We start from the raw sequence: 27,396 nt of genomic DNA on the forward strand, positions 1-27,396 counted from the left end.
ACCCACCCTGAACCCCCTCATAATCCCAGAGCCACTGCCCTCCTCATCAACCTACTAAGGGACTCCATAACAATAAGAAACAAGAAACAAGAAAGGGGGTCTCCCTATCTCAATCCTCGAGAGCTACCAAAGAAACCGGATGGAGACTCATTGACCAACACAGAAAATCTAACAGAAGATATGCAAGCCTCAATCCATCTCCTCCACTTCTCACCAAATCCCAACCTCCCTTGCAAATATAAGAGGAAACTCCAGCTAACATGATCATAAGCTTTCTCAATATCCAACTCACACAGGACTCCAGGAACACCACTCATCAACCTGAAGTCCACACATTCACTGGCGATAAGAGCGAAGTCAAGAATCTGCCTACCACCAAGAATGCATTCTGGAACTCTGAAATGACTCCATCTACAACATCCCTTAATCTCAACGCAAGATCTTTAGCAATAAGCTAATAAATACACCGCAGCAAACTTATAGGTCTAAAATCCTTGACATCAGAAGTTCCACCCTTCTTCGGAATATGGGCAATAAAAGATGTGTTTAGCAACTTTTTGAACCTCCCGTTAAAATAAAACTCATGAAAAGTTCCCATCACCTCATTTCTCAACACACACCAGCTTTCTTCAGATTTTCACTTTACTGCCCGAACTCATCTATCTCTTCTTCAACAGGAAATTTGAAATTTCATTTATCTGATCATCAACTAATCCATGTTGCTTACCTTCATTAGCAAAAATTCTTGTCATCGTCTACCATAATACATGCAGAAGAGACCACATAACCCAAAAATACTAATATGTCTGCTGCAAAACTGCACTTCTTAAGGTTAGCATATAAGTGTTTTCTCCTCAATATATCAAAAACTGAACAAAGGTGTTGTAGGTTCTCATCAATGCTGCGACTGTACACCAAAATATCATCAAAATAAACAACTACGCACCTGCCAATAAGTGGTTTCAGAACTTGGGTCATCACACGCATGAAAGTGCTAGGTGCATTGGATAATCCAAATGACATTACTAACCACTCGTACAATCTATCCTTAGTTTTAAAAGCCATTTTCCATTCATCACCCAGCTCTGATACCAAACTGATGCTGCCTTACCCAGAGGGATACAATTAAATCGTCTTCTTCCTCCGAGTAATCATCATATTTTGGCTTGACCACCAGGGTTGCATCATCTTCCTCGATCAAAAGTAGTTTTTATTCTCCAACAAAAATATTTTGCAAATTCAAGAACTTCCTCCTTAGTGTCACCATCCCAACACCTTTCATCAAGTGGAATAGGAGTTCGTCTACATGTTGCGTTACTGCAAAAAAGATTGACAAAATCTTCTTCAAGATTGTCCTCCTCCTCATGAAACTCAAGAATTTCTAATTTGACATTTGCAAGCCAACGACTCAGTCCACTTGTCGGGTGATCTATGGCAACGCGGAAAATAGAATGGATTTTCCATAATATTCTCGGTGTTTGACACATCATCCACCAAAACATTGTCATCAACCGGCTGGTTGACAACATGTTGACCCAAAGGTTAAGTCAACAAGTCAACTTGTCTCTGCAAAAACTCTATCTCGCCATCGTGTTGCTTGGGTAAGGGTTCAGTCAGAGAACCTGCATCCTATAATTTCCTCCCCTCAATAGTTGTCGTGTAGGCATGATTGAGCAGTCGGAAACACGAAATCTAAGCTCTGATACCAAACTGATGCCGCTTTACCAAAAGGAGATGATCAAATTGTCTTCACAGCAATTTTGAAACGAAATAGAAGAACAATGCAAGAGAAAAGGAGAAATTGCAAAGCAAATTTTATTCGTTGTAACATATAATAATAATCTCTTCAACTAAACTACCAAACCCAAGCAATTACAAGGCTTTGTATAGAATTTCTTGTTCTCCAATCCTAGCCTTATATTAGGTGACTACCAAATATAAAATAAAATCAAAATAGGAAAGTTGCTGAAAATTATAAAACTACACATAACAAGGAAATTTTCAAAATATGGGAAGTTTCAAAAAACACAAATTCTACTGCAGAAAATTAGGTTCTCTGATTGCATCAGACAAAAACATACCGAAGGTTTGATGCCCTTATATCTGTGATAATATAAGGACCCATGACTGTCAAGAACAAAGAATCGCCTCTTCCAATCTGCCCTCAAACTTGAGGATCGTTTTAAGAGATATCCTTGCTTGATTGTTTGGACCTATGAAAGATAAAATAGCCTTCACAAACTACAAAACAGTAAATGAAATTTTTTTTTTTTTTTTTTTATAAGTACAAAACAATAAATGAAATTAAGCAATCAACAATTGAAATTCAATATTTAAGAAATTAGAGATCAAGAGAAGAGAATATATGTTACTATATATCAAAGGTACTTGGATTGAGTGACAAAAAATGCATCAACAAACCTGTGAGGCCCGAGTTCACTATTCATTTTTCTGCATTTCTTGTTTTTTATGCATTGTGTACTTTATGTGTGGGGATGTGTGCCACGAGGGTTCCGGAATCCTTTTGGACAATTCTTCAAGTCACGGACTATTAGAAATGCATTTAGAGTCCCTTTGTTCATTTCGGGATTGTGGGCCCAAGTTGGATTTCATGCTCAGGAAACTTCCAGACTTCATTTATTCATTATATTCTATGTTGGGATACTTTATTTTGCCTTGGTGTAGCTTATTTGTATATGTATGCTTAGGTGTATAGTAAAGGGACATGGTTCTCATTTTAATGGTTGTAGTGGAAAGTGGGTCCCAACCCCCACTTACTTGTGGATATACATATAAGAGAGTTAAAGAAATGAGAACCATTTTTCTCCCCCTCTATAGAAACCGGATATACACCCACACAGAGCCCATTTTCTTCTTCTCCAATTTTCATGATTTAGATGAAGTTTCATCTAGCTCCACCTAGAATTTGAAGAAGCCATAGTTGAAGAGAGTGTAAAGCAAGCCAAGGGCTACCTCTCCATAGTCTTGGATTTCAATTTGATGCACATTCAGTCTTGGGACACTTAGGGTTTTTCACCTATTTTAAGGTAGTGGTGTCTAACTTTCAATTCCTTTGTCTATGTAAGAGCCTTTGTGATCCTAGGTGCTTTCCATGATGTAAATATATATATATAGACATGTATAAATCTATGCATGCTGATGTTTGAGTGCTGAAAATTTGCAATTTGATGCTGGAAAATAATATATTAGTTGCTGGAAAATGATAAATTCATGTTGGAAATCATTTATTAGCTGCAGGAATATAATATTTTATGCTATAAATTATATATTATTGATTAGTTGCTAGAAAATGATAAACCCATGCTGGAAATTAGTCATTTTACAGCATGATAAACTCATGCTGGAAATTAGTCATTACGACACAACTCTCTGTTTCTAATAGATCTTAAAGGTCAAGCTAAGATATCTGTAAATGGACTAGATAAACCTTGTAAGTTTGAGTTCATTTTGAAATTCTATTCCGTATTTCTTCTTTTTTGTTCTTGTGGGAGATGGAGATTGGATTTCATCAAAGAGATCAGGGCGTTTTATTGATTTTGTAATCAGTGGTGCTGTAATTGAGGCCGAGCCTGAGCCGAGCCCAAGCTTGTAGAAACTTTATCGAGCCCGAGCCCGAGCCCAAGCACCTCTCTGGAACTGACGAGCTGAGCCCGAACAACCTAAGGCTCGGCTCTGCTCGGTTCATTTGCAGCCCTACAGAAAATTATAACTAAAGTGCTGGAAATCATATGGAGGTGCTGGAAATTTTGTCAATTGATGAATTGCATATTCTTGAAGTTGAATTTGAATTATAGCATGCTTAGTTGCCTTGCTCAATTTGAACTCAATTACCCAATAGCATGCCATGTGTTTGTTTAAATTTCACAAGAAGTTGCCCTAGTGATATGTGTGTAATATGGAAACATGTTGTATGACAACTCCTCTATTAACATACCATCTTGCATTGCATAGTGTGTGTGTGGTGGAATGCAAGTGTGAGAATTGAGTTTCACAAGTTTGTTGACATTGATTTTCCTAAGTTTGTGGAAAATATCTTTAAAAATGGGATTGGTTGTGGTTGAAATAGGAAGGGCGTGGCTCTAGGATTGAAAATCCCAAAACTTGGCCAAGCAGGCGTCGCTACCGACAGGCTAGTAACCATGAAGCCAGGGTAGGGATATGGAGAGGTACCTCGTATTCGGATGTGAACCAATCCGTGTGTTTGAGTTGGATTTTGGACTACATGCATATGTTAAGTGTGAGTCCATGTGTCTGGTTGCATAATGAGTAGGTGTGTATTAATGTGTAATGGACAATGAGATTTCCAGTGTTGCTCATTTTCAAACCATGTTGCATTTCAATTACGTTCATCTTGGTATTATTCATTGAGACTTATTGACGCATGTTTACTTTTCTACTTCTTTAAATGCAAGCATGACCCCTCATTTCTTGATTGTACTATGTGAGCATGACTTATGTGGCCTTAGGAACTGTTAGTTAGCCACTTTCTATTGAGCAATGTAAGCTCACCCATTGACAATTTCAGGTGAAGTTCAAGCGGAGGGAGAAATTCCTCAATCTCAATCTTGAAGTTGCTACTGTGGAGCCATGGATGTGTTTTGCTATTACTAGCATGTTGTAGCTTTTTGGTGGAACTTGATGCTATACATGGAAGTGTTATGTAGTTTGATGCAAGACATGTAATATTTTGGAAAACATGTATATTTTGATGTATAGCATGTATAGCTAAGGACATGGTTTTGGGACAATTATGATACCATACTTAGGTCCATTTGGATGCTTGTGACCGTGGATACTAAAATAGGTCATTTTATTTGGCTTGAATAAGAGCCAGTTAACATGCTTTCTGGCACATGATTTGGATCCTATGGATTCGGGTCATGACAAAACCTATAATGGAAAACTATGTGAAAGAAATTATTTACCTCCCCTTTTGCAGTGGATTGCATAATTGCTTCTATGTTCTTGTAAGAAATCATACCGACACCATTAATAGCAGCAGTACTTGTTGAGGCTCCCACATTACTGGTAGCTCGTAAAAGGTCCAGCTCTGCTTGTGTCCTGAACTCCTGAATTCTCTTTGCAAGTTTGTCTTGTTCAGTATTGGCAAGTTCTTTAGATTGTTGTGCGTAAGTTAATACCTGATTTCAAGAGAAGCAGATATTATGCATGAGGACATAATCTCCCTGAAATGAGTCTGAAATGCGTAACTACAGTAATACTGAACTAAAAATAAACTAATAACCATTCTAAGACACCACCCATGAATTCAAGTACATCAGAAACTATTAATGTGCATGTTATGAATACAGATGCATATCACCAATAAACAAGCTGGTGATAAACAACAAAAGAGTTCAAACTGCTTAGCATGAAGGTAAGCAAACCAGGAAAAAATGTTTTATGCATAAATAAGATTTCAAAATTAGAAGATCAAATGTAGTTTGAAAGATGTTGATGCAGTAAATAATGTGTTGTAAAGTATCTAATCAAAGTTTATTGCATAGTAATTATGGTATGGGGAACTGAAGATGTCATAGGAATACCAGAAGTTGTTATTAATGTTGTATGGGAAGCTCAAAGGTCTTTCTAGAAAAGTCTAAGTGTCATTAAAGCTGTACTACAAAAGGACCAGCCCTCTTTTTCTGCTGGAACAAGTCTTGATCAATATATTCTTGAGATACTATCAATTTATAAACTATTCTTCAGGCTTTTCTCAGACACTTTAGACATCTAGGCTCCAATGGTGATTGAAGTGGTTCTAATCTATCATACAGCTTTAAGAGGACTTCTGCTTTGTCGTTGTCTTCTCTAAGTGGTATAAGAGCCTGTCCTCCATATCTATGACTTTTTGCGGATCTATGGCTGGGTAAGGAAACAACCAAATAGGCAATCAGGAGAATGCAGAGATAGCTCAAGTAATAAATGTTGGTAATGTGGTTACAAAAGAAGCCTTAGAGATCCTGCAGCAACAAATTAATCAGTTGCGCACAAGGTTAGAGCAAACTGGAATCATTAGTCCTCCTAAACCAACCATTAGGAGATAAAGGGAACATCAAATGAATCTATATCAACATGGAAACCAGAGGAACCAGACAGTTTCAGAAATATTTCAACTTGTAGAACAATTTTAAGTTGAAGAAGACGGAGTTTTACAATTTACAAAGTAGCTGATACTTAATCATAAGATTGAGGAAGATGGCAATCCCCGTTGTTAGGTATCTAAGTCATGTGTTGGCATATTCCTACTTAAACTTGTGTTGTAATGTGTCTATATCTACTGAAGACATGGCAGACACAGAACGCAAACTCGGCATCCTCAGTCACATATCTAGGGCAAAGTCAAAGATGTAAATTATACTAGTTTGATCTTGGTAAGGCTCACAAATTTGTTTTAAATGTGTTTTCGAACAATGGCTTTTAAAAGACTATGTTATACACATTTTTCAAAACTGGATTTTAAGCATGAAAAAAATGTGTGTCGATCAATTGAACATTTTCCAGTAGCCATTGATCCATCGAGATTTTGCAAAATTTGAATAGTATGCCTCAACCGAAGTGTATACAGATCGAGGTCAATCCAGTAAACTTCAATGGGTGGAGAGATCGAACTCGATGGAGTGGAGATTCAGCTTCAAAAGAGCTTGGAGCAAATGTAGGGTTCAACATCCAGTTGTGCCTTGGGCTTCTGTCTCCTGGAGTGGAGGTAGACCACGCTGTTCAGTCACTGCTTGCTTGGTTCTGTTAGATAGAGTGGCCACTTTCTGTAATCTGCAGAGAAGAGGTTTTCAGCTGGCTTCTATTTGTGTGAATTGTAGGTGCTGCATCTGAAGAGATTGATCACCTTTTCTTTGGGTGTTGCTTTGCCTCAGAAGTCTCAAGTTGGTTTCAGCGGTTCTTCATTGGAACTGGCCACACTTTAATCCCGAGGGAGGTGTGCTTTTACAGCTGGTGCACTGGTTTCAGCATAATGTCCAACATTCTCTTCATTGACAGCTGTTTGCAGCTATCATTTGGGGTATTTTTTTTTTTTTTCTTTTTTTTTGATAAGTAAGAAAAATTTTATAAAAGTGCTCAAAAGGGGAGCGAAGCCCAGAAGATATACACAAGGCCACTAAGGACCTTTAAGCCTTCAAAGAGGCCAAAAAATCGACAATTTCCTCTAAAGATCTATGATCTCTCCCAGAAACCCAACAAAAAAGGGTAGAAATAATAGAGAATTTAATAGTAGAAATCGACAACTCCTTCCCATCAAAATATCTCCTATTCCTCTCGAGCCAAATACACCACCACACACAAAGAGGCATAGCCCTCCAAGCATCCAGAATGTGAGCCCCCACATGGCAACCTCTCCAAGCCTCAATCAACCCTCTAACGGATCCAGGCATAACCCAAAGAATCCCAAACAAGCCAAACATCAAATTCCAGCAGTCTCTAACCATGGTGCAATGGAGGAGAAGGTGATCCACAGTTTCCTCATCCCGAAGACACATATAGCAACGATTAACCACCACCTAATTTCTCCTTCTCAAATTATCCTGGGTTAAGATCATTCCCATAACAAAAGTCTAAGCGAAAAAAACCCACCTTGAGAGGAGCCTTAGAGCGCCAAACAGCCTTCCAAGGAAAGCGAACTCTAGGATCATCTGCGAGGCATCTGAAAAATGATCTAACCTCAAAGCGCCCCTGAGAGTTGGCAACCCAGGACCAACTATCAGAAACCCCATCCACAATCCTCTGGCGATACAACAACTCCAAAAAACGAATGGCCTCCTCAATCTCCTAATCCTGAAACAACCTCCTGAATCAAACATCCCAAACCAGTGTCTCGTTATCAAGATGATAGCAATTAACCACTATGGCCTGCCTATCCGTAGCAATCCTGAAAAGTAGAGGAAAAGTGAGGGCGAGAGGAGAATCCCCACACCAAACATCCTCCCAAAAACTGATCCTCCTACCATCCCTGATTCGAAAACGAACGTGTTTGGAAAACTCATACCATCCCTTCCGAATGACTTTCCAAACCCCCACACCCCGAGGGCCACGCACCTCCAGAGAACACCACCCTCCTTTAGACTCCCCAAAGAAACAAGCAACGACCCTCCTCCAAAGCCAATGCCTTTCCACTCCAAATCTCCACAACCATTTTCCAAGGAGAGCCTTATTCAAAGGCACTAGTCTTCTAACACCCAAACCTCCATAACGAATTGGCCTGCACACTTGATCCCAGCAAACCAGATGAAACTTAAACTCTTTTCCTCTACACCCCCCCCCCCCCCCCCCCCCCCCCCCAAAAAAAAAAAAAAAAAGAAAATTACGCTACAATCTCTCAATCATCTCTGTAACTGAAGAGGGAATCTGAAACAAAGAGATAAAATAAGTAAGAAGGCAAGAAAGTGTGCTCTTAATCAGAGTGACCCGACCTCCCTTGGAGAAATACTGCTTCTTCCAACCCGCCAACCTCTTCTCAAACCTATCCACCACAGGGTCCCAAACCCCAACACATCTCGAAGGGACCCCCAAAGGCATCCCTAAGTAAGAGATGGGAAAAGAGCCAATACGACAACCAAGAATATCAGCAAATAACTCAATCTCAAGGACCTCTCCCACTGGCACCAAAACGCTTTTACCCACATTCACCTTAAGGCCAGAAACAACTAGGAACCAGATTAGGACACACCTCAGAAATCTAAGCTGGGACACATTCGCATCACATAGAACCAAAGTGTCATCGACAAACATCAAATGGGAGACCTCCAACTGGGGAGCAGCATCCCTGCCCACTCGAAAGCCTATCAACAGCTCAATAGCCTTGCTCATCAGTCTGCTAAGGGCCTCCATCACAAACAGGAACAAGAAAGGGGAAAGCAGATCCCCTTGTCTTAAACCCCTCGAGCTAGAGAAAAAACCGGTAGGAGCACCATTCACAAGAATCGAAAAGCGAGCACTGGAAATACAAAAATGAATCCATCTCTTCCACCGATCACCAAACCCCATCCTCTCCATCAGGTAAAGAAGGAAGCTCCAACTCACATGGTCGTATGCCTTCTCCAGGTCAAGCTTACACAAAGTTCTCGGGACCCCACTACGCAAACAGGAGTCCACACACTCACTAGTAATAAGAACTGAGTCCAAAATCTGACGACCTCCCACAAAAGCATTTTGAGAATCAGAAATGATGCCATCCAAGACTTTCCGTAACTTTGAAGCAAGGACCTTAGCAATCAACTTGTAGAAACACCCCACCAAACTAATAGGGCGAAAATCCCAAATATCCATCAACGCCCCCCCCCCCCCCCCTCCGGCCCCCCCCCCACTTTTCGTAATGAGAGAAATGAAAGTGGCATTCAAGCTCTTCTCAAAAAAGCCCCAAGCATGGAAAGCATGAAAAGAACCCATCAACTCCCCTCTAACCACCTTCCAGCACTCCAAAAGGAATCTCATGGTAAAACCTTCAGGACCTGGGGCTTTGTCCCCGTTACAACTCTTAAAAGCAATTAGAACTTCCTCTTTAGAGAAGGCTCCTCAAGACCCGAGCACTCCTCACTAGAAATAGAGGTAAACTGAAGCCCTTCAAGCAAGGGTCTCCACTCAACAATCTCAGTGAACTACTTCTCGTAGAACTCTGAAATGCCCTTGCAGATATCCTCCTCCTTGCAAAGAAGCTCCCCTTCCACCTGAATCCTCCCAATATGGTTGCCCCTTTTATAAGCATTGGCTAATCTATGAAAAAATATCGTGTTACTATCCCCCTCCTTGAGCCACAAAGCTCTAGACTTTTGTCTCCACAAGATCTCCTCCATGATCGCAATCTCAGCAAACTCTGCCTTACACTCCGCCCTCCTAACCTTCAAAGCATCTGCCAGATCCCCTTGACCCTCCATCCTATCAATATCAGCAATCTCAGCCAGAACCCGATTTTTCCTCCACACAAGATTCCCGAAGACCTCTTTGTTCCAAATCTTAATACTTCCCTTCAAAAGACGCAAATGACCTGCAAGCGAATGACTTGGGGTGCCAACCACCCCGAACCCCTCCCACCAAAATCGGACCCTTTCCAGGAAACCCTCAGCCCGAAGCCACATATTTTCAAATCTAAATGGAGAGCGTCTACTCCGCAACCCGCCACAATCCAGCATCAGCAAAACATAGTCAGAGATAGGATGAGCCAAAGTAGCTTGCACAACATCAGAAAACATCTCCTCCCACTCCCCAGACACAAGGAACCTGTCAAGCCGAGAGAGAGTAGGGGGAGAACGTCCACTGGACCAAGTAAAAGGCCCTCCCTCCAGAGGCAGATCAATCAACCTAAACTCATCAATGAAATCCGAGAAAAACTCCATATAGTCCACCTACGCCCCGTCGACCTCTCAAAAGGAGATCGAACAACATTAAAATCCCCTCCAACACACCAAGGAAGCATCCATCGTCTTCGAACCTCCCCCAATTCCTCCCAAAGCAGATAACGCACACTATCCTCTGTAGGCCTGTAAACACCAGAAAAGACCCAAGGAACACCATCCTCCACTAAAGAAAAAACAGAGGAAAAAGAGAATCTCCCAACATGAGAATCTACCATAGACACCTATCTGTTATCCCACATGATCAAAATGCCACCCAAAGAGCCAAAAGCATCAAAAATAATCCACTCCACAAATCTCCCACCCCAAAGACGACGCACCATCCTATCCTACGTCGAAGCGAGCTTAGTTTCTTGTAAACACACCACATGACCTCCCCCTTTACGAATGACCGACTTCACCACTTTTCTTCTGACCGAGTCATTGAGACCCCGGACATTCCATGAAAGAATTTGTAGCTTCATAAGGAAACAACAGAATTAGCAAACCCTCCCCTCCTTCCGCCATCACTTTCCCTGGATCCCCTATTCCTCCTTTCATATGTGATAAAACCAGTGGGATTTTGCAACACCATTTCTCCCATCCCATCCTGCCTTCTTCCCCTACCTCCCACCCTTTCCCTGAGTTGAGAATTGAGAACTTCCTGGAACAACCGCATCACCTCATCCTCCCTACCCTCAAAAGATACTCCCAACAGAGAGCCCACATCCATCCCTTTCTCCCTCACCCACTCCTCCTCCAAATCGTTTGCTTCTTTAGTAACAGAAGGACCTCTCATCCAATCCCCCTCCGGACGAACAACAGTCAAAGGAACAGCCATTGCTTGCTCAATGAGTTCCCATTGAACTAAACCCAAATCCCCATCAGGTGCAGAACCAGCATCACCCTCCCAATCATCAAGGCAAGAAGAGGAAAGGGAGCAATCAGTCATCAGTGAATCAGGTTCATCCTAAAACTAGACAGATTTCGAAGCCAAAAGATCCCAAATCTCCTTCGACAGAACAGTGGCAGAAGCATCATTAATCTTCACCCTTACATCCCGTCCCACACAGACCGAAACACCCTCACCAAAATTCACTGAAAGTCGAGCGAGACCAAGCCCATTCACAGACCCGCCACCATGCCCTTCATCTGACTCAAACACCGAGTCACCTTCACCAACCGGAGCCAAAGGATTGGAAACAGTGACCATCCCACCCTCCTCCAACCCCAACAATCTACTCGATCCCCCAATAGAAGGAGAAGGGGAAGAAGAGAAAGTATGGAAAGTAGAAGACCCAGAAATAACTATGGACTTACCCGGATCAGAACCCGATTGCGAAGACAACACCCATTTCTGCTTGTCCTTTCGAGTTCACCTCTTACAAAGCGCAAGAAGGAGGACTTTCTTCTTAGACAAACGATGACGTTGCGCAAGCTTTCCTCGCTGATCCTCTCTGAAGCTCGCACTGAGAGAGCCAGATGGCTGAGAGCATCTTCCGTCCACTGAGGAAAACGAAGAAAAAGGCCTAAACCTGTTGCTCAAACCAACCCCAGAGCAAGAAGGGACTGAGCCCAGCCCACTCTTCAACCCAGAGATCCCTTCATCAGAAACATCATTTAATGGTTGAGTAATCAAACCTCCAACAAGCCCACAAACCTTAGGCCCCTTACTCGGCCGACCAAAAGATGTAGAAACATCTTTAATCCCTTTAACAACCAAAGCCCCACTCCCCGGCCCAAGAACAAGCCCGTCATCCCGAGTAGGCTTTGGACCCTTCCTAGCCCAAGCGAATGAAACTGAATTTGAAGCAGAATTTGAATTAAATGTGGGTACAGATGTATTCCTCTTATAACAGGCATAGCCTAGACGCCAACCATGGCCTAGACGCCAACCACATGTATGGATAAAGTTCCTCCCCCACCCACACGCTTGCTACACGTGAAGATCACCGCGATGCCTTCTCTGATCCCAACTATGCAAAAAAGACTGACGGCCGCTCCCGGTGATACCTCCACCCCACTGATTCGGCCGGAACCCAACTTGCCGGCGACGATCCGTCATGAAAGAAGGACCTTCCCGCCGTTTCTGAGTGAACAAACTTATAAAGCACTTCGTATTCCGGATCCACAGCGCATCCCTCCATTCTTTCCATTTTCAAAACTCTGCCATCCCCTTCTCCCCCGTCGATTCCCACCGCAACCATTCATTCTCCTTTAGCAGATGAGAACCATCACCCCCTTCCAAACTATCTGTCGTCGGAACAAGCTCAGGAGGCTTCTCCTCCCAAATAGCCACCTTAAAGCAAAACAGATCATCATGAATGAACACAAACGGAGGACAGACCTTACCGTCCGAAACTGTGATACGGACTCTCTCAGCATCAATTGCTTCATCGGCGTCCACCCAAATAAAACCACCACACAAATCTCCGATCGTCACGAACAAAGCATGGCTCCAGAGGTGAAGAGGGAGACCGTAAATCGAAACTTTCTTCAGCCCCTTCTCTTTCAGAACCTCCGAACACCCCACCCTAAAACTCCAAGCATCCACACTCAGAGGTGCCTTTCCCCAGTCACGTCGACCCACTTTAAGAACACGAGATGCCTCCGCCGGAGAAGGAAGCCGAAAGAGAAGCAGAGAATCCGGCAATGACGAAACCCCCACACCAGAGGAGACATTCCAAACTCGCGATGCCCAAGCAGCAATTTGAGCCCCATCACCCACATCCTTATCAAACTTTCCCACCAGACACGATCGAAGATCATCTCTTCTCCTTCGAACCGAATCGTCATCCAAGAAAATCGAGGGCCCTCTATACGGATTTGCAGATCTCGCAGAGCCACCTTGGAACAAACATGGCAACCTAGCAACCTCCAAGAACGAACGCATGCCAAAAACCAATGACAAGAAAACCACATAAAACACCAACAACAATCTTTAACAATTTTCCTTTTAATTTATTTGATATGTGTTTGACTTGTCGCATAGGATACAGGTAGCTTGCCTCCATTTTGTTCACCCTGCTCCACTCTACTTCCTAATTTTTTTTTATAAGTAAAATTAGAAAGCTTTCTCATTTGGGGTATTTGGAAGGAGAGAAATCTGATATTACATCAGTCCACTGAGCCAACTCCTTCAGACCATGTTAGATCCATAGGGTTTAATGTTCTTGATGCAAATTCGACATCTCTTCATGCAGTATTACCTTGGTATCAGTTTGCTTCGTTGTATTTCATTTTTCTATCTTTTCCATTCCTATTGGAAGTGGATGTACTCCATCCATGAGGGTGTTTTGTTATAGAGGGTATGCCCTCTCCTCTTCTTATACTCTGTTGCTCTATCATTTGATTTATTATTAGCAACCCATTCATGAAAAAAAAAAAAAAAAAAAAAAAAAAAAAAGCCTTCTTGATGGACATATATTTTTGGTAATTCTCTCAAAATACAATTTTACAAGAATTCTACATACTAAAACGTATGTGCTACCTATATATTGTTTTATAAATATGGGGTTATAGTCGTCTAGGAATGAGCTTGAAGTCTCTAATCATCCAGAACAAGAAAATCCTTTAGAGAGAAGAATTCCAAATTTACTCAATCTAGGGTTTCAAAAGACTCCATCATATGTGATTGTGTAGTCAGCAAAGAGGATTTCAATAATCTGATCCAATTCAACCAATCAAACGGCAGAGCAGAAAGGGTAAGCAATCCCTAGAGAAGCGGATTCGTGAGGAGCGAAATTTGTTGATGAGTATAAGAACGGCTTGAAGACTTTTTGTGAAAAATTTGGCATCCATCAATGTCAAGAGGTAACTAGGAGTTCAAAGGTGTGGGAACTGTCAAGGTAGTTGGAACTTCTTTCTCAAATAGCAGATTGTGTCTGTCTGGCTTGTATCTCTGCTGTACCTTTTTTTTTTCTAAGTGAAATTTTATTAGCAAACCAAAACTATACAGCAGAGCAAAACTTCTCTACTCTCTCTCTTCGATTCTCAGTTTGTTTACAATTGGAAAGTGATACAAATAATAATTTATAGTCTTGGAAAGTGTCTAGTCAAAGTTTTAAGTAGTAATTATAATATGGGAATCTGAAAATGTTATGGGAATAGTAGAAGTCATTATTAATGTTTTGTGGGTAGTTTGAAAGTCAGTCCAGGAAAAGTAAGTCATTAATTCTTGTCTTATAAAAGGACAGCCCTATGTATCTGCTGAATCAAGTCACAATCAATATAATTTGAGTTATTATCAGTTTATAAACTGTTCTTCAGGCTTTTCCCAGATTTCCCCTTAGAAATCTAGGTTCCGATGGTGTTTGGACTATCTTTGGTCTTGCTTACTGTTGTAAGAAGACTTGTGTCATTTCCTGTTTGCTTCAAGTGTATCGGAGTCTTTCCTCTAAGATCTGTGATTACAGCGGATCTATGGCTGGGCTAGGAAACAACCATGTGGGCAATACAGAAACATCTCAAGCAATAAATGCTGGAAACATGGCTAAAAATAAGATTTGGAAAACCTGCAACAGCAAATGCAGCAACAAATTATTCAATTGTGCACCAGGTTAGAGCAATCTGGAGTCTTTTGCCCTCCTAATCCGACCATTGGAAGACAAAGGGGGCATCAAATGAATGTATATCAACGTAGAAATTTGAGGAACCAGCCTGTTGCAAAAAGATTTCAGCAAGTTGCAGAAGAATTTTCCGATGAAGAAGATGGAGTTTTACCATATGCAAGGCAGCCGGCATTTAATCATAATTTTGAGAGAGATCAAGATCCAAGTATAAAGGTGGAAATTCCAATTTACACTGGGGAAGAGAAGCCGGAGGAAGTTTTGGACTGATTAAATGAAGTCAAAAGGATCTTCGAATTCCTTGACCTTCCTGATAATAAGAAATTTTGGTAGCTATTAAGATGAAGGGATATGCATCCTCTTGGTGGTAGCAAGTTCAAACAAATAGAGTTCAGTCTAGAAAGGATCGTGTTCAAACGTGGAAAAAAATGCAAAGGACGATCCAGAGCCAATTCCTTCCATTAAACTACGAAGGAATTCTATTTCAGCATTACCAGTCCCTCTATCAAGGAGTGCGCTCAGTTCGGGAATACACAAATGAATTCTATAAGATGAGAACTCGAGTGCAGTTGGTTGAGACAGAAACACAGGTGATTCATCGTTATTTGATGGGATTAAGGCCAGGTCTAAGAAACCACATGGAATTACGTGTTGTTCAACTAGCAACGAAGGTTGAAACACAGCAAAATCAGTGCAACAACCATTCAAATCAGTTCAGAAGGGGACAACTACAATTGGAAGCTGAACTTTATCAAGAAAACATCAGTCAGAAGGCTGGAGCAGCAACCAATGCTATGCAGGAAAATAATACAGCACCTGTTGCCTATGGACGTGGTCGAGGCCAGAGACGTGGAGCGACAAATACTGCTACTGTGAGTGGTAGCACACCATTTTAGTCCATGGGAAACAAGATAATTAACATCATTCAACTTTGTCTGAAGAGATAGCCACTTGATTGGCCCAAGTTGGTTTTCCATATAAATCCCAACAAGTATCAATATTATGATTGGTGCAATGACAATATCCACAATGACGAGCTTCTCCAGGGCCATGACCACGTCTAGTGTGACAACCTCTATGGGCGGGTGTGATGTGGGCAGGTGCTAGACAATGGGCGAGCTACCACACTAACAAGCTACCGGTATCATGATCCCACATCGCCTGGGGAAGGTGATGGTGAAATATTATATGTCAGTTCAACACCCTTCTATGACACAATGCGTTTTAAAGTCGTGATGGCCACGAATCCATCAGAACTCCACAGTTAAAGCTTGCTTATGCAAGAGTAGTACTAGGATGGGTGACCTCTTGGGAAGTCTAATCCGAGGGAGCAAAAAGCGGACAATAATGTGTCGAGTAGGGTGAGGGTTGTTACAAATGGTATTAGAGCCAGAACCCAGCCAGAAGTGTGGCCAGCGAGGACGTTGGACCCCATGGGGGTGATTGTGACAACCTCTGTGGGCGGGTGTCATGTGGACGGGTGCGAGACACTGGGCGAGCTACAACATTGGCAGGCTACGGGTGTCATGATTTGATGAAAATCACCAAGGGTACTTTAGTCAGGATTGAGGCAATCAATGGTTCCTTGGAAAGTGCCTTGAAGAAAAAGTCAAAGAGTCATTCTAGTTTTTGGGAAGTAATTAATTAAGTTTTGGAACTACTAAGTGTTTATTTAGGAAAGTGATAAAATGCTATTAAAGCTGTGTGGGAATTCAAGAAGTCGTTCAAGGAAAAGTCAAGTTTTATTAATGGTAGTATTATATAAGGGACAGTCCCCTTTATCATTGGTAATAAAATTCTTTTATCAATATAATTTGAGATATTTTCAGACTATAAACAGTTCTTCAGGCTTTCCCCAGATTTCCCTTCAGAAATCTAGGCTCCGACAGTGTTTGGAGTACCCCTAATCTTCCTTACTGTTGTAAGAAGACTTCTATCTTTTTCTGTTTGCTTCAAGTGGTTTCAGAGCCTTCCAGTAAGATCTGTGAATACTGTGGATCCATGGTTGGGCAAGGAAACAACCAAGTGGGCAATACAGAAACATCTCAAACACTGAATGCTGGTAATGTGGCTACAAAAGAACATTTGGAGAGCCTGCACCAGCAAATGCAGTAACTTTCTCAACTAAGCACTATGTTAGAACAATATGGAATCAATACTCCTCTAAATCTGGACATTGGGAGACGAGGGCAGCGAATGGATGCATATCAATGTGAAAATCAGGTAAGACAGCCTGCTCGATAGAGATTTCAATGCCATATGCAATCTAGAAGTCCAAAGCAGAGTGCTGCCAGATCACAACACACATGGACATCAATGGTGAACCATGCCCAAGATTCTGAATTTTGGTCGTACACCTGAGGATTCAAGATTCAAATCTGCCAAGTGTCCAATAATTTTAGACAATCGTGTGATCAATGCAAAACAACTCATCGTTGAGGAACACGTTGGAAATTGTGTTGATTTTGTGGATGTCACTCCAACTTGGGATGAAATCACCGGAAGAAATCTCAACTTCCTCACTTCCAGAAGTTGACAACAATGGCAAGGAATATGAAGAGACAGTTAAGGCAGAAGAGGAAAACTCTGAAGAAGCAGCCGAGAACTTGTCAGAAACTGAGGCCGCTATCATTATTCAGTCAGTATATCGTGGATTTGTGGTCAGAAAGTGGGAGGCAAAGATTTCATGTTGATTCCAAAGTTGCAGAAATTTTAGACTTCACACTTTTTGACAGACAAATAGGTGGAGATTTTGAAGATTAGATCATCGAACTTCCAATGGTATGTGGTTCAATAGGCATTACATCAGATTCAAGTTTCTTGAATAACTTGGTCAGCAATGAAGCTACTTTGTTCATGGAGTTGGAAAATCATCAACTCCATATTCATGACTCTATTTGGGATGGATTCTTGCTGCGACATGCAGCTAGGAGTTGTTCCAATTCAAAAATCAAATTAATTCAAGTTTTGTTCCTTCATATTTGTTCAAGCAAGCTTTGGAAATCTTCTGAATTTAAAGGAAGTGCTCAGAGAGTTCATGAAAAGATGCTCTTTGCTGGAGAAAGAAGATTATTGTGCTTTGTTTGAGTAAGGAAAAGAAGAAATAAAGGATTGAAGGCTTTACTCGGGCTCTTATTTGATCGTGGTAAATTGTTACAAACTCGAGGTCGAGTTTTATTCAAGGAGGACGGTCTGATGCAAATCACTAAGGGTACTTTAGTCAAGATTGAGACAGTCAATGGTTCCTTGGAAAGTGCCTTGAAGAAAAAGTCAACGAGTCATTCTAGTTTTTGGGTAGCAATTAATTAAGTTTTGGAACTACTAAGTGTTTACTTAGGAAAGTGATAAAATGCTATTAAAGCTGTGTGGGAATTCAAGAAGTCATTCTAGGAAAAGTCAAGTGTTATTAATGGTTGTATTATATATGGGACCGTCCTGTAACAAAGTCTTTATCAATATAATTTGAGATATTTTCAGAGTATAAATAGTTCTTCGGGCTTTCCCCAGATTTCCCTTCAGAAATCTAGGTTCTGGCGGTGTTTGGAGTACCCCTAGTCTTCCTTATTGTTGTAAGAAGACTTTTGTCTTTTTCTGTTTGCTTCATGATTCCACACCTCCTGGGGAAGGTGAAGGTGCAATGTTATATGTACTTTCAACACCCTTCTATGACACAACGCATTTTGAAGCGATGTGATGGCCGTGAATCCATCAGAACTACACAATTAAGCGTGCTTATGCATGAGTAGTACCAGGATGAGTGACCTCCTTGAAAGTCTGGTCCGAGGGAGCTAAAAGTGGACAATATTGTGTCGAGTAGGGTGAGGGTTATTATATCTACCACAACCACGATCACGACCACCATGTCCTTGTTTACCACCCATATTTCCTCCATAGTTACGGTTACCACTAGAAGTACCACGGCCACAATCTTAGTCCTTCCACATTTTGAGAAGCTATTCCAGGTGGATTGTGATGGCTCAATCGTTGGAATCGCAGCAATTTTGTCGCAAGAAGAAAGGCCAATAGCTTTTTTACAGTGAGAAGCTAAGTGAAGAACGCAATAAGTGGACTACCTATGGCTGGAATTCTATGCGGTTGTGCAAGCTTTGCATACATGGGAGCATTATCTTATTCAGCGAGAGTTCGTGCTATTTATAGATCACCGGGCACTGAAATCCATTAATAATCAAAAAAGTGTTACTCGGATGCACGCGCGATGGGCAGCTTATATCCAACGATTTACCTTCTCGCTAAAACACAAGTCAAGTTAGCAAAACAAAGATGCAGATGCACCAAGTCGGAGGACAAATTGCTTAGTGACTATGAGGGCGAAATCATAGGGTACGAGTGCTTAAAGGAGTTATATGAGGCCGACGAAGATTTTGGCCAAGCCTAGGCAGCTTGTAAACTGAACCAATCCTTTAAAGGGTTGCACATACACAAAAGGATTTCTCTTTAAGGGCAATCGGTTATGTATCCCACGTAGTTCTTTGCGAGAGCAAGTGGTTCATGAACTGCATGGAGGAGGATTAATAGGACATTTGGGGCTTGATCAGACGCGAGAGCTGGTGGAAGAACGATATTATTGACCGCAGCTCAAGCATGACGTGGAGAACCATGTGCGGCAATGCTTGATCTGCCAAACTAATAAAGACTAATCTCAGAATATTGGCCTTTACACAGCGCTGCCTATTCCAGATGCTCCATGGGAGGATTTATCCATGGATTTTGTTCTGGGGTTACGAGTTACCGACGACGCAGCGAGGAACAGACTCAGTTTTTGTGGTGGTCGGTCAATTTTCCAAGATGGCCCACTTTACTACGTGCAAGAAGACAAATGATGCAGTCAAGATGGCAAATAGATTCTTTAAGGAGGTGATTCGTTTACATGGGGTGCCACAATCCATTACCTCAAATCGTGACACCAAGTTCTTGTCTCACTTTTGGCGGACTTTATGAAAGAGATTTGATACCTCTCTTAATTTCAGTAGCACTAGTCACCCCAAACTGATGGCCAAACGGAGGTGGTGAACAAGACCCTTTGAAATCTTATTCGCTGTATTTTAGGAGAGAAACCAAAGCAGTGGGATCTTGCTCTTGCCCATATAGAATTTGCTTACAATTGCATAGTTAACCGGTCCACTGGCAAATCTCTATTTACAATTGTGTATTGCTATCCTCCAAAGGACGTTTTGAATTTGGTATCCTTACCAAAGTTACCGAGGAAGAGTGTTACTGTAGGGAAAATGGCTGAGCACGTTATGACCATTCAGAAGAGTGTCAAGAAACATTTAGAGGAAACTTACGCCAAATACAAGGCTACAGCTCACAAGAGACAAAGAAAGAGCTTTTTTTTTTTTTTTTTTTTTTTTTTTTAAGTAAAAATGTATTAGAAAGCATTCAAATGGGGAACGCGTCCCAAGAGTTGTACAAAAACCAAAAAAAAGAGAAAGGGGGAGTCCTATGGACCCAAAGAACCCAAAAAGTCCACGATTTCATCTAAAGATATACAATTTCTACCCATAACCTCTATTATATGGACTTTTCAAAAGTAGTGAAGTACCCATGTTAGACAAATATCCCTTGGACATGGATATGGGATATGTGTTCGACACTTTTGGTTAGACATATATTTAAAAAGCATATCCAATCATTCAATTACATTATATTATTACTTTAAAATGAGTTAAATACCTATATTGAACATTATATTAGATAAAAACATTACTTTACTCTAGAAAATAAAATAAAATAATTAATAAAATGAATATTTAGCCATGTCCGTGTGTCCTTCTATTTGGAGATTTGACACGTCCGACACATGGATACATACCCGAGTCCAATACATGTACCCGAGTCCATGTAACATAGCCCATAACCCAACTAAAAAGAGAACAAATGATAGAAAACTTCAACGCCCCAATGGAGAATTCCTCCCTATCAAAAAATCTTCTATTCCGCTCTTTCCAAAGGCTCCACCAAACACAAAGGGAAGAAAGAGAGTATTTGAAGAAGGGGACCTGGTTATGGTGTATCTAAGAAAAGAAATTCCAATGGAAACATACAACAAGCTGAAAGCCAAGAAAAATGGTTCGTACAAGATTCTAAAGAAAATAAATGACAATGCCTACGCGATTAATTTACCTGCAGACATGGCCATTTCTTCTACCTTTATGTGGCTAATATACATGAGTAGTATCCCGCAGATTCAGGCAACTCAGGGATGAGTTATTCTCACGCAAGAGAAACTGATGTAGAACAACTGGCTCACGAGTATATAAGAACACAGGATCACCGCAAGTCAGGGAGACTGAAAAGGTAAGGAAAGCTATAGAAGTATAGAAGAAAATTAAATAAGGAGAAGTCAACAATAAAAAAAGGAAAAGTTGAAAATAAACAGCAAGATTGGTGGTGGAATTGACAATAGGCAACAAGAAGATTGGTGTAGTTACCAACAATAGGCAGCTTAAATGAAGAATTATTCTCCACTGCAAGATTTAAGGAGGATTCTGCTCCACCAAAATCTCAGCAAATACTTCTTTGGATTCCCCTTTAGTAGAATTTTACGAAGTGTAATAAGTGTCCTTTACTTTCATAAGTGGTTTGATTTTTCTTTTGACTTGCCTATAAAGGCAAGAGTTGTAAGTTTGTACGCAAACAATTATGAATACAATTTCAAGTTTTCTCTATTGTGAGTGTGTTCCTTGTGGATTCAAGGTTTTAGTTCTGTTCTTATCATTTACGTTACTTCTTCACTAAGCTTTCTCTCTATTTATAGAGAATTCCTCAACCTAGCTTAGTGAGCAAGTAATACTATTACGATATACGCAGCGAACCCACGAAACAATCATGAAACATAAAAGAAAGTAAACACGCCACACACAACGAACGCTAAATCTATCCACAGTGAAGATCCGGCGAAAGATTTCACTATGTGAAAATCTGGAGATTACAAGTTTCAGCTCCCAAACCCTAGCTCTCATTCCCACACTCTTTTCTGCAATTTTCAATGTCTCTCAATCTCGCACTCCAAACCCTAAATGCCCTTATATATCAGGCTAAACGAGAGTACTAATTAGGGTCCACAACCCACAAGAAAAAATGGGTCAAAATTTTTCCTCAGGCCCAAGCCCCCGAACCACCAGAGCTTTGGTGGGCTTGGGCCCACACAAAGCTCATCCAATAGGTCGACCCGGCACCAAATTCAGGCCTCAACATCACAAATACAAATCCTTGTTGGGCAAGGAATACAGTTACTTAGGGCTCAAGTACAATTACTTTAGGCCAAAATCTAAAAACACATCCCGAAACCAATACAGCTCAAAACCCAACCTAGTAAGAACTTGACACATACATAACACTTCATATCTTGTACACGGAATTTATAACTTCCAAGATAAGTAACTACTTCTTGAACAAGTAATATAGCACATCTATAAGAAAGCAACTATCCAAATTGTAATAACAATATATCTCTAAACAGAAGCAAGTACATAAATTTAAGTGTTTGATGCATAAATGTTATACCTGGTGAATGAAAGGCTCCAATTGGCTCAATAAGTCGTATCCCTAAAAGGATAAAACAATCAAATTTGTTTAGTCCAGGTGAAGGAAATCACAGCCACTTGTATAGAAGTTAATGTCTAATAATTTAATAAAACACACCAACTTAAAATATCTCAGATGAGCATCCATAATTGCACCAAAAGATTCCAAGAACTCATACTTCTTTTTTGCTTCAATATTCATGAGGGCATTTACCTGAATTTCTTAAAACACGGAGGAATCAATTAGAATCAGAAAGACAAACAGACGAAAAAAAAATATCAGCAAGAAATTACCTGTGGTTTGGGGTTATTATGGGGATCCAAAGGGATGAGTCCCACCCCCAAAGTGGGTTGAGACACCCTCCCATTACCCAAAAAATATAAACCAAGATTCAGCAAGAATGTAGAAAATAAAATTGTGTATTAGACATACTAGATTGAATCGGCTTCTCTCAAATGCTGACTTGGAGTTGTGAAGATCCTGACATTAAATATGAGCAGATAAGCTAAAATGTTGCTAATGTGCCTTATCATAGATATGTTAAAAAGAATGTGGACCTGCCTGATTATTACACAAAAGCAGCGTTGAACTTTCTAATTATGAAAACAATTAGCAATATTTTACATGGAGTAAATTAATCACAGTTTCAAAATTTTCATTTAATTTTTCTTAGTTGGTACTCACACACACATGCCTCCATTGAGGCTTGAACCCCTGACCTCCCTTTGGAAAGTAAGGGCTTGATACCGCTAGGCCACTGGCCTGTTGGTAAATTTTCATTTAATTAATTTCCATTTTTTTAAAAAAAAAACATGTATTTGGAACTTACAGATATTGTCACCTTCAATTAGACTTTTAAGAGATGTAATCCAATAACTATAAGGTCAAACAGTTTGAAACAAGTATTTGCCAATTATCAAGGAACTATTGGAGCAGAATGATAAAGAGATTTCCACCAATGGGTAGCTGAGCATTGGCGAATATGTTCCAGGCCAATATGAGAAATAGATATCTGACATTGTTGTTTTGACATGAGACATTTTGTGAAAAATCAGATTTTTTCAGCATTTCTTTTTCACTAAGATAGAATTAAAGCGACAAATCAGTATAAAGAAAAGGAGCAGTGAATTGGGCAAACCCCAGGGAACTACCAAAATTAAGTTCAGAAACTTAAACAACTCGAGCTCATGGAAATAGACTACAGAACCAAAACTTTCACAAAAGAAGCTGGGTTTCCACCGCCACACTCACTAAGCCAACAAAATAGTAGCATCCCATAAATAGGGATGTCAATTTGTCCTGACCCGGATGATCCCACCCTGCCCCGCATCTAATGGGACAGTTTGGTGAGGGAGTATTCTGAAAAGGGATGGGTTTAGGTTAGAAAAGTTAAAACCCAACCTGGGTTCAGGGCAAGGTGGGTTTATGAGTATCTGGCCCCGCCCCGCCCCACCCATAATGCATTACATTATCTACTCTTATTTAAATTTTATATCGCATAACTGCCATTATGTGTGTGTGTGTGTGGAGTAGTAAGGTTTTGACATTTAACCTTCTCTCTCAACCACCTCAACCCTCCTCCCTTCCCCACTCCACTCTCGAATCCATGACTGAAGTTTATTGATGACGAGCACATCCAATCAGTGATCATTTCCTCCGCTCTCTCTATATCAGTCCCTCCCTCCATATCGAAACTAATCCATATATATGTAGATGTGCATATATAGATGTTTATAACTACATGTATCATAAGGTTAGAACTCATCCGCATGCCCTAACTATATTATATAGACAGAATTAGAGAAGATGCCCTGTTACTGGTCATGCTAATGATTTTTGGAGGGTCACCCCTCACTGTGTTTGGTGGTGTATTTGGAGAGAGAGAAATAACAGAAATTTTGAAGGAAATGAATCGTCTTTTGCAAACCTAAAGTCTCTTATTCTTCGCTCGATTGATGATTTTTTTGTTCTATTGGACTCTGTTGGTCCGTAGGTTTGGCTTTTGTTCTTTTGTTTTTGTGTATTAGGGACGCGTTCCCCTTTTGAACGTTTTTCTAATATATTGTTTACTTATCAAAAAATATATATATAGACAGAATTAGAATCTGTACATGAACTTTGAAATTCATTCACCGCTAAATACTATTGGTTCAATCTGCGTAAGTGGATTGATATTCTTATCACAAGCAAAATTAGATATTCTATAATAAATATTGGGGACCTCACGAAAGATGAGATCGAAGAGAATGCTCTATAGGAGGAACTGCATCATGACCATAGGTGATGGCGAATTGGTCAATTGGACCTTTAGATTTGAGTAAAAAGTAGTCAAAAACCATCTACAACAAAAACTGAACCGTGGTCAGTAGTGTGCCTTTTCGGTAGACATGGACATGTTCCATGGCACGAAGTCTTTAGTTGAAGTGCATATTTCTATTGTTCATCGATAGAGAAACCGTTGGCAGAAACCCATTGTAAGATGGTATAGCAGGAATCCTATTTCTTTTCACTATAGTTAGATTTTGAGGGCTTAACTTCGAAAAGTCAAATGGCAACAACAAAGAAAAACAATAATAATAATATAGCAATAATAGCAACAACAATAGTAAACAGTATGTCTACACTATTTTACAAAAGTATATCACAATAATTACTGCATAAAAGAAAGAGCATACCTCTTCTAGTTCAGCAACAATGTCATCCCGTGCACTCTTCTTTAAAGAAGCAAACTTTTCACGTGCCTGGCTATGATTAATTACAATTAACACGTTGAAGCTTGGAAAAAGAGAATTAATATAAAATATTAACATAAGGAAATACAGGGAAAAAAAAAAAAAAAAAAAAAGATCAAATTCTGAAGTCATGCGTAAAAAGTAAGAATTTGCATGGATAAATTGTATTCATGAATCCAAAAACTTTGACCTAATTATTTTCGTAATATTAACAACGTACAGAAATAGAAAGCCCGCCTTCTTAGTCAAACTAAAACTATTTAAAAATTACAACTGTTGTGTCGGTGTCTCGGATTATCCTTCCATTCATATTTCTCCACCAAACTTAACTTACCCAATGGGCCCAAACGGACCTCCAAACAGAGCTAGTGGTGCCTGTTATGCCTGAAACGGTGTCCAAATCAATGATACAAGCAACTTGACATTTCAATTGGCATGACTACCCCAAAGTATGATAGTTGTGTGTACTACAGGAGACAATGCAATGGGTTTGTTGACATGTCCATTGTAGTGAAAGATTTGTTTGAATCAATAAAATGAAAACTCAGCTCCTTAGTAGGTTAATAATCTTTGGAATGATTTTCCTGTTTGTGTTTTGTGTTTATTCACTCTGGCATGATATTAACCACATACATAAATATTAAATGGATGATGGAAGTGACTAAAAAAGATAGGGTCAATAATCAACATGTGAGGGACAAACTAAGAGTGGTGCCATAAAGATAAAATAAGAGAAAGTAAACCTGAGTGGTATGGTCATATACGACAAAAACCCTTGAATGCACTGGTAAGAAAAGGTAGATTTATTGCATAGAAAGTAAAAGACAAAGAGGCCAACCAAAACTCACGTGGATAAAGTAATTCAAAATTAATTCAAAAAATTAAACATAATTGGAGACAAGGTTTGTAATAGAAAATAATGGAAAAAGAGAATCCATGTGGCCGAACCCATTCGTATGAAATAAAGGCAAAAATAATGATGATGATATTAATATTAAATTGATACAATTCACCAAACATCTCCCACCTGTTACTTGCTTGAATATATCCAATTAAGCAAAATTACAATCAATAACCTAAACTATTGATATCTCCAAGCAGTTCTTACCATTGTTGCACAACCTTTTATTCTTTTTCTTGAGGAATTTTTGGGATGAATAGGTGAATGCCAAAGTTGTCCAAACGATTTCTAAATGTTAGAACTTAGTGCCTAGTGTGTTGTCAAATTTAGTAATAAAGGCCTTGTGTTTTATTTTTTTCATATTGGATTAGTTCCAATGACAACTGAGTCAGGAGGAGAAATGTCAACAAATTCATGCCACATGAAGAACTTTCACAAAGCAGGAGGTGATTGAAACTACGTAGTACCAAAATTAGGGCCCTTGCATTTCGCATTCTTTGGCATGCCTATTTTTATAACATGTTGAGAAAGGTTTTGAGTGTCAAAGAGGATTTTAAAACCCACTGAAATGAGTTTTGGACTTAACTTCCAAACTGCAGTAAATTAGAATCAGTACTAAATTTGTTAGTACAGGTACTAACAGAAGAGAAGAAGAAGTCGTATTCTCTCGTTCAGTTTGTTAAAGTGATACTAAATACCAAAGAAATATAATTTATACCCCAAACTAACTAAAGAATAGAAAGTACAACATTCCCTCAATAATAAAACTAAACTTCAAACCTTTTTTTTTTTTTTGATAAGTAAAGATGTATTGAAAGGCATTCACAAGGGCAATGCATCCCTCAGAAAATACAAAAGGCCAAAAAGGGCCTCTAAACTAAGAGTCCAAAAATCAATTATCTCATCCATGGATTTACAATATCTCCCAAGAACCCAACAAAAAAGAGTGTTAATAATGGTGAACTTCAGCATGCCAATAGTAGTCTCCTTTCCTTCAAAAGATCGCCTATTTCTTTTCAAGCCATAAATGCCACCAGATGCATAAAGGCGTGGCCCTCCAGAAATCACGAGCTTCGACCCCTACTACACACCCACTCCAAGCCTCACCCATGCCTCTAGACGACCTGGGCATAACCCACTGAACCCCGAACAAAGACAACATCAGAACCCAGCAGTCCCAAGCAACTAGGCAATGCAAAAGAAGATGATCAACTGTTTCCTCATTTCTCAAACACATGCAACAACAATTGACCACAACATGTCTCCTCCTTCTAAGATTATCCTGA

The 27,396-nt window shown here is 40.1% G+C and overlaps 1 protein-coding gene across 8 annotated transcripts in view; it reads right to left on the reverse strand.

The window, feature by feature from the left end:
* LOC132302401 (ADP-ribosylation factor GTPase-activating protein AGD4-like) overlaps positions 1–27,396 on the reverse strand; it is a 123,420-nt gene that overhangs the window by 64,052 nt on the left and 31,972 nt on the right. For all 8 annotated transcript variants that reach the window (XR_009480819.1, XR_009480821.1, XR_009480820.1 and 5 more), the window contains 6 exons: positions 25,153–25,218; positions 22,910–22,957; positions 22,595–22,690; positions 22,457–22,498; positions 4,947–5,162; positions 2,082–2,213 (listed from right to left, as the gene is read on the reverse strand). Coding sequence is in view for 5 of the 8 variants with exons in the window: in XM_059799234.1 (XP_059655217.1) it covers positions 2,082–2,213; positions 4,947–5,162; positions 22,457–22,498; positions 22,595–22,690; positions 22,910–22,957; positions 25,153–25,218 (600 nt within the window). In the remaining 3 variants the exon portion in view is untranslated. The remainder of the gene's footprint in view (positions 1–2,081; positions 2,214–4,946; positions 5,163–22,456; positions 22,499–22,594; positions 22,691–22,909; positions 22,958–25,152; positions 25,219–27,396) is intronic.

This window comes from Cornus florida, unplaced genomic scaffold, assembly GCF_030987335.1.
Source record: "Cornus florida cultivar Cherokee Brave unplaced genomic scaffold, ASM3098733v1 CherokeeBrave_3.0.0_Hap2_Chr04, whole genome shotgun sequence".
Lineage (NCBI taxonomy): Eukaryota > Viridiplantae > Streptophyta > Magnoliopsida > Cornales > Cornaceae > Cornus > Cornus florida.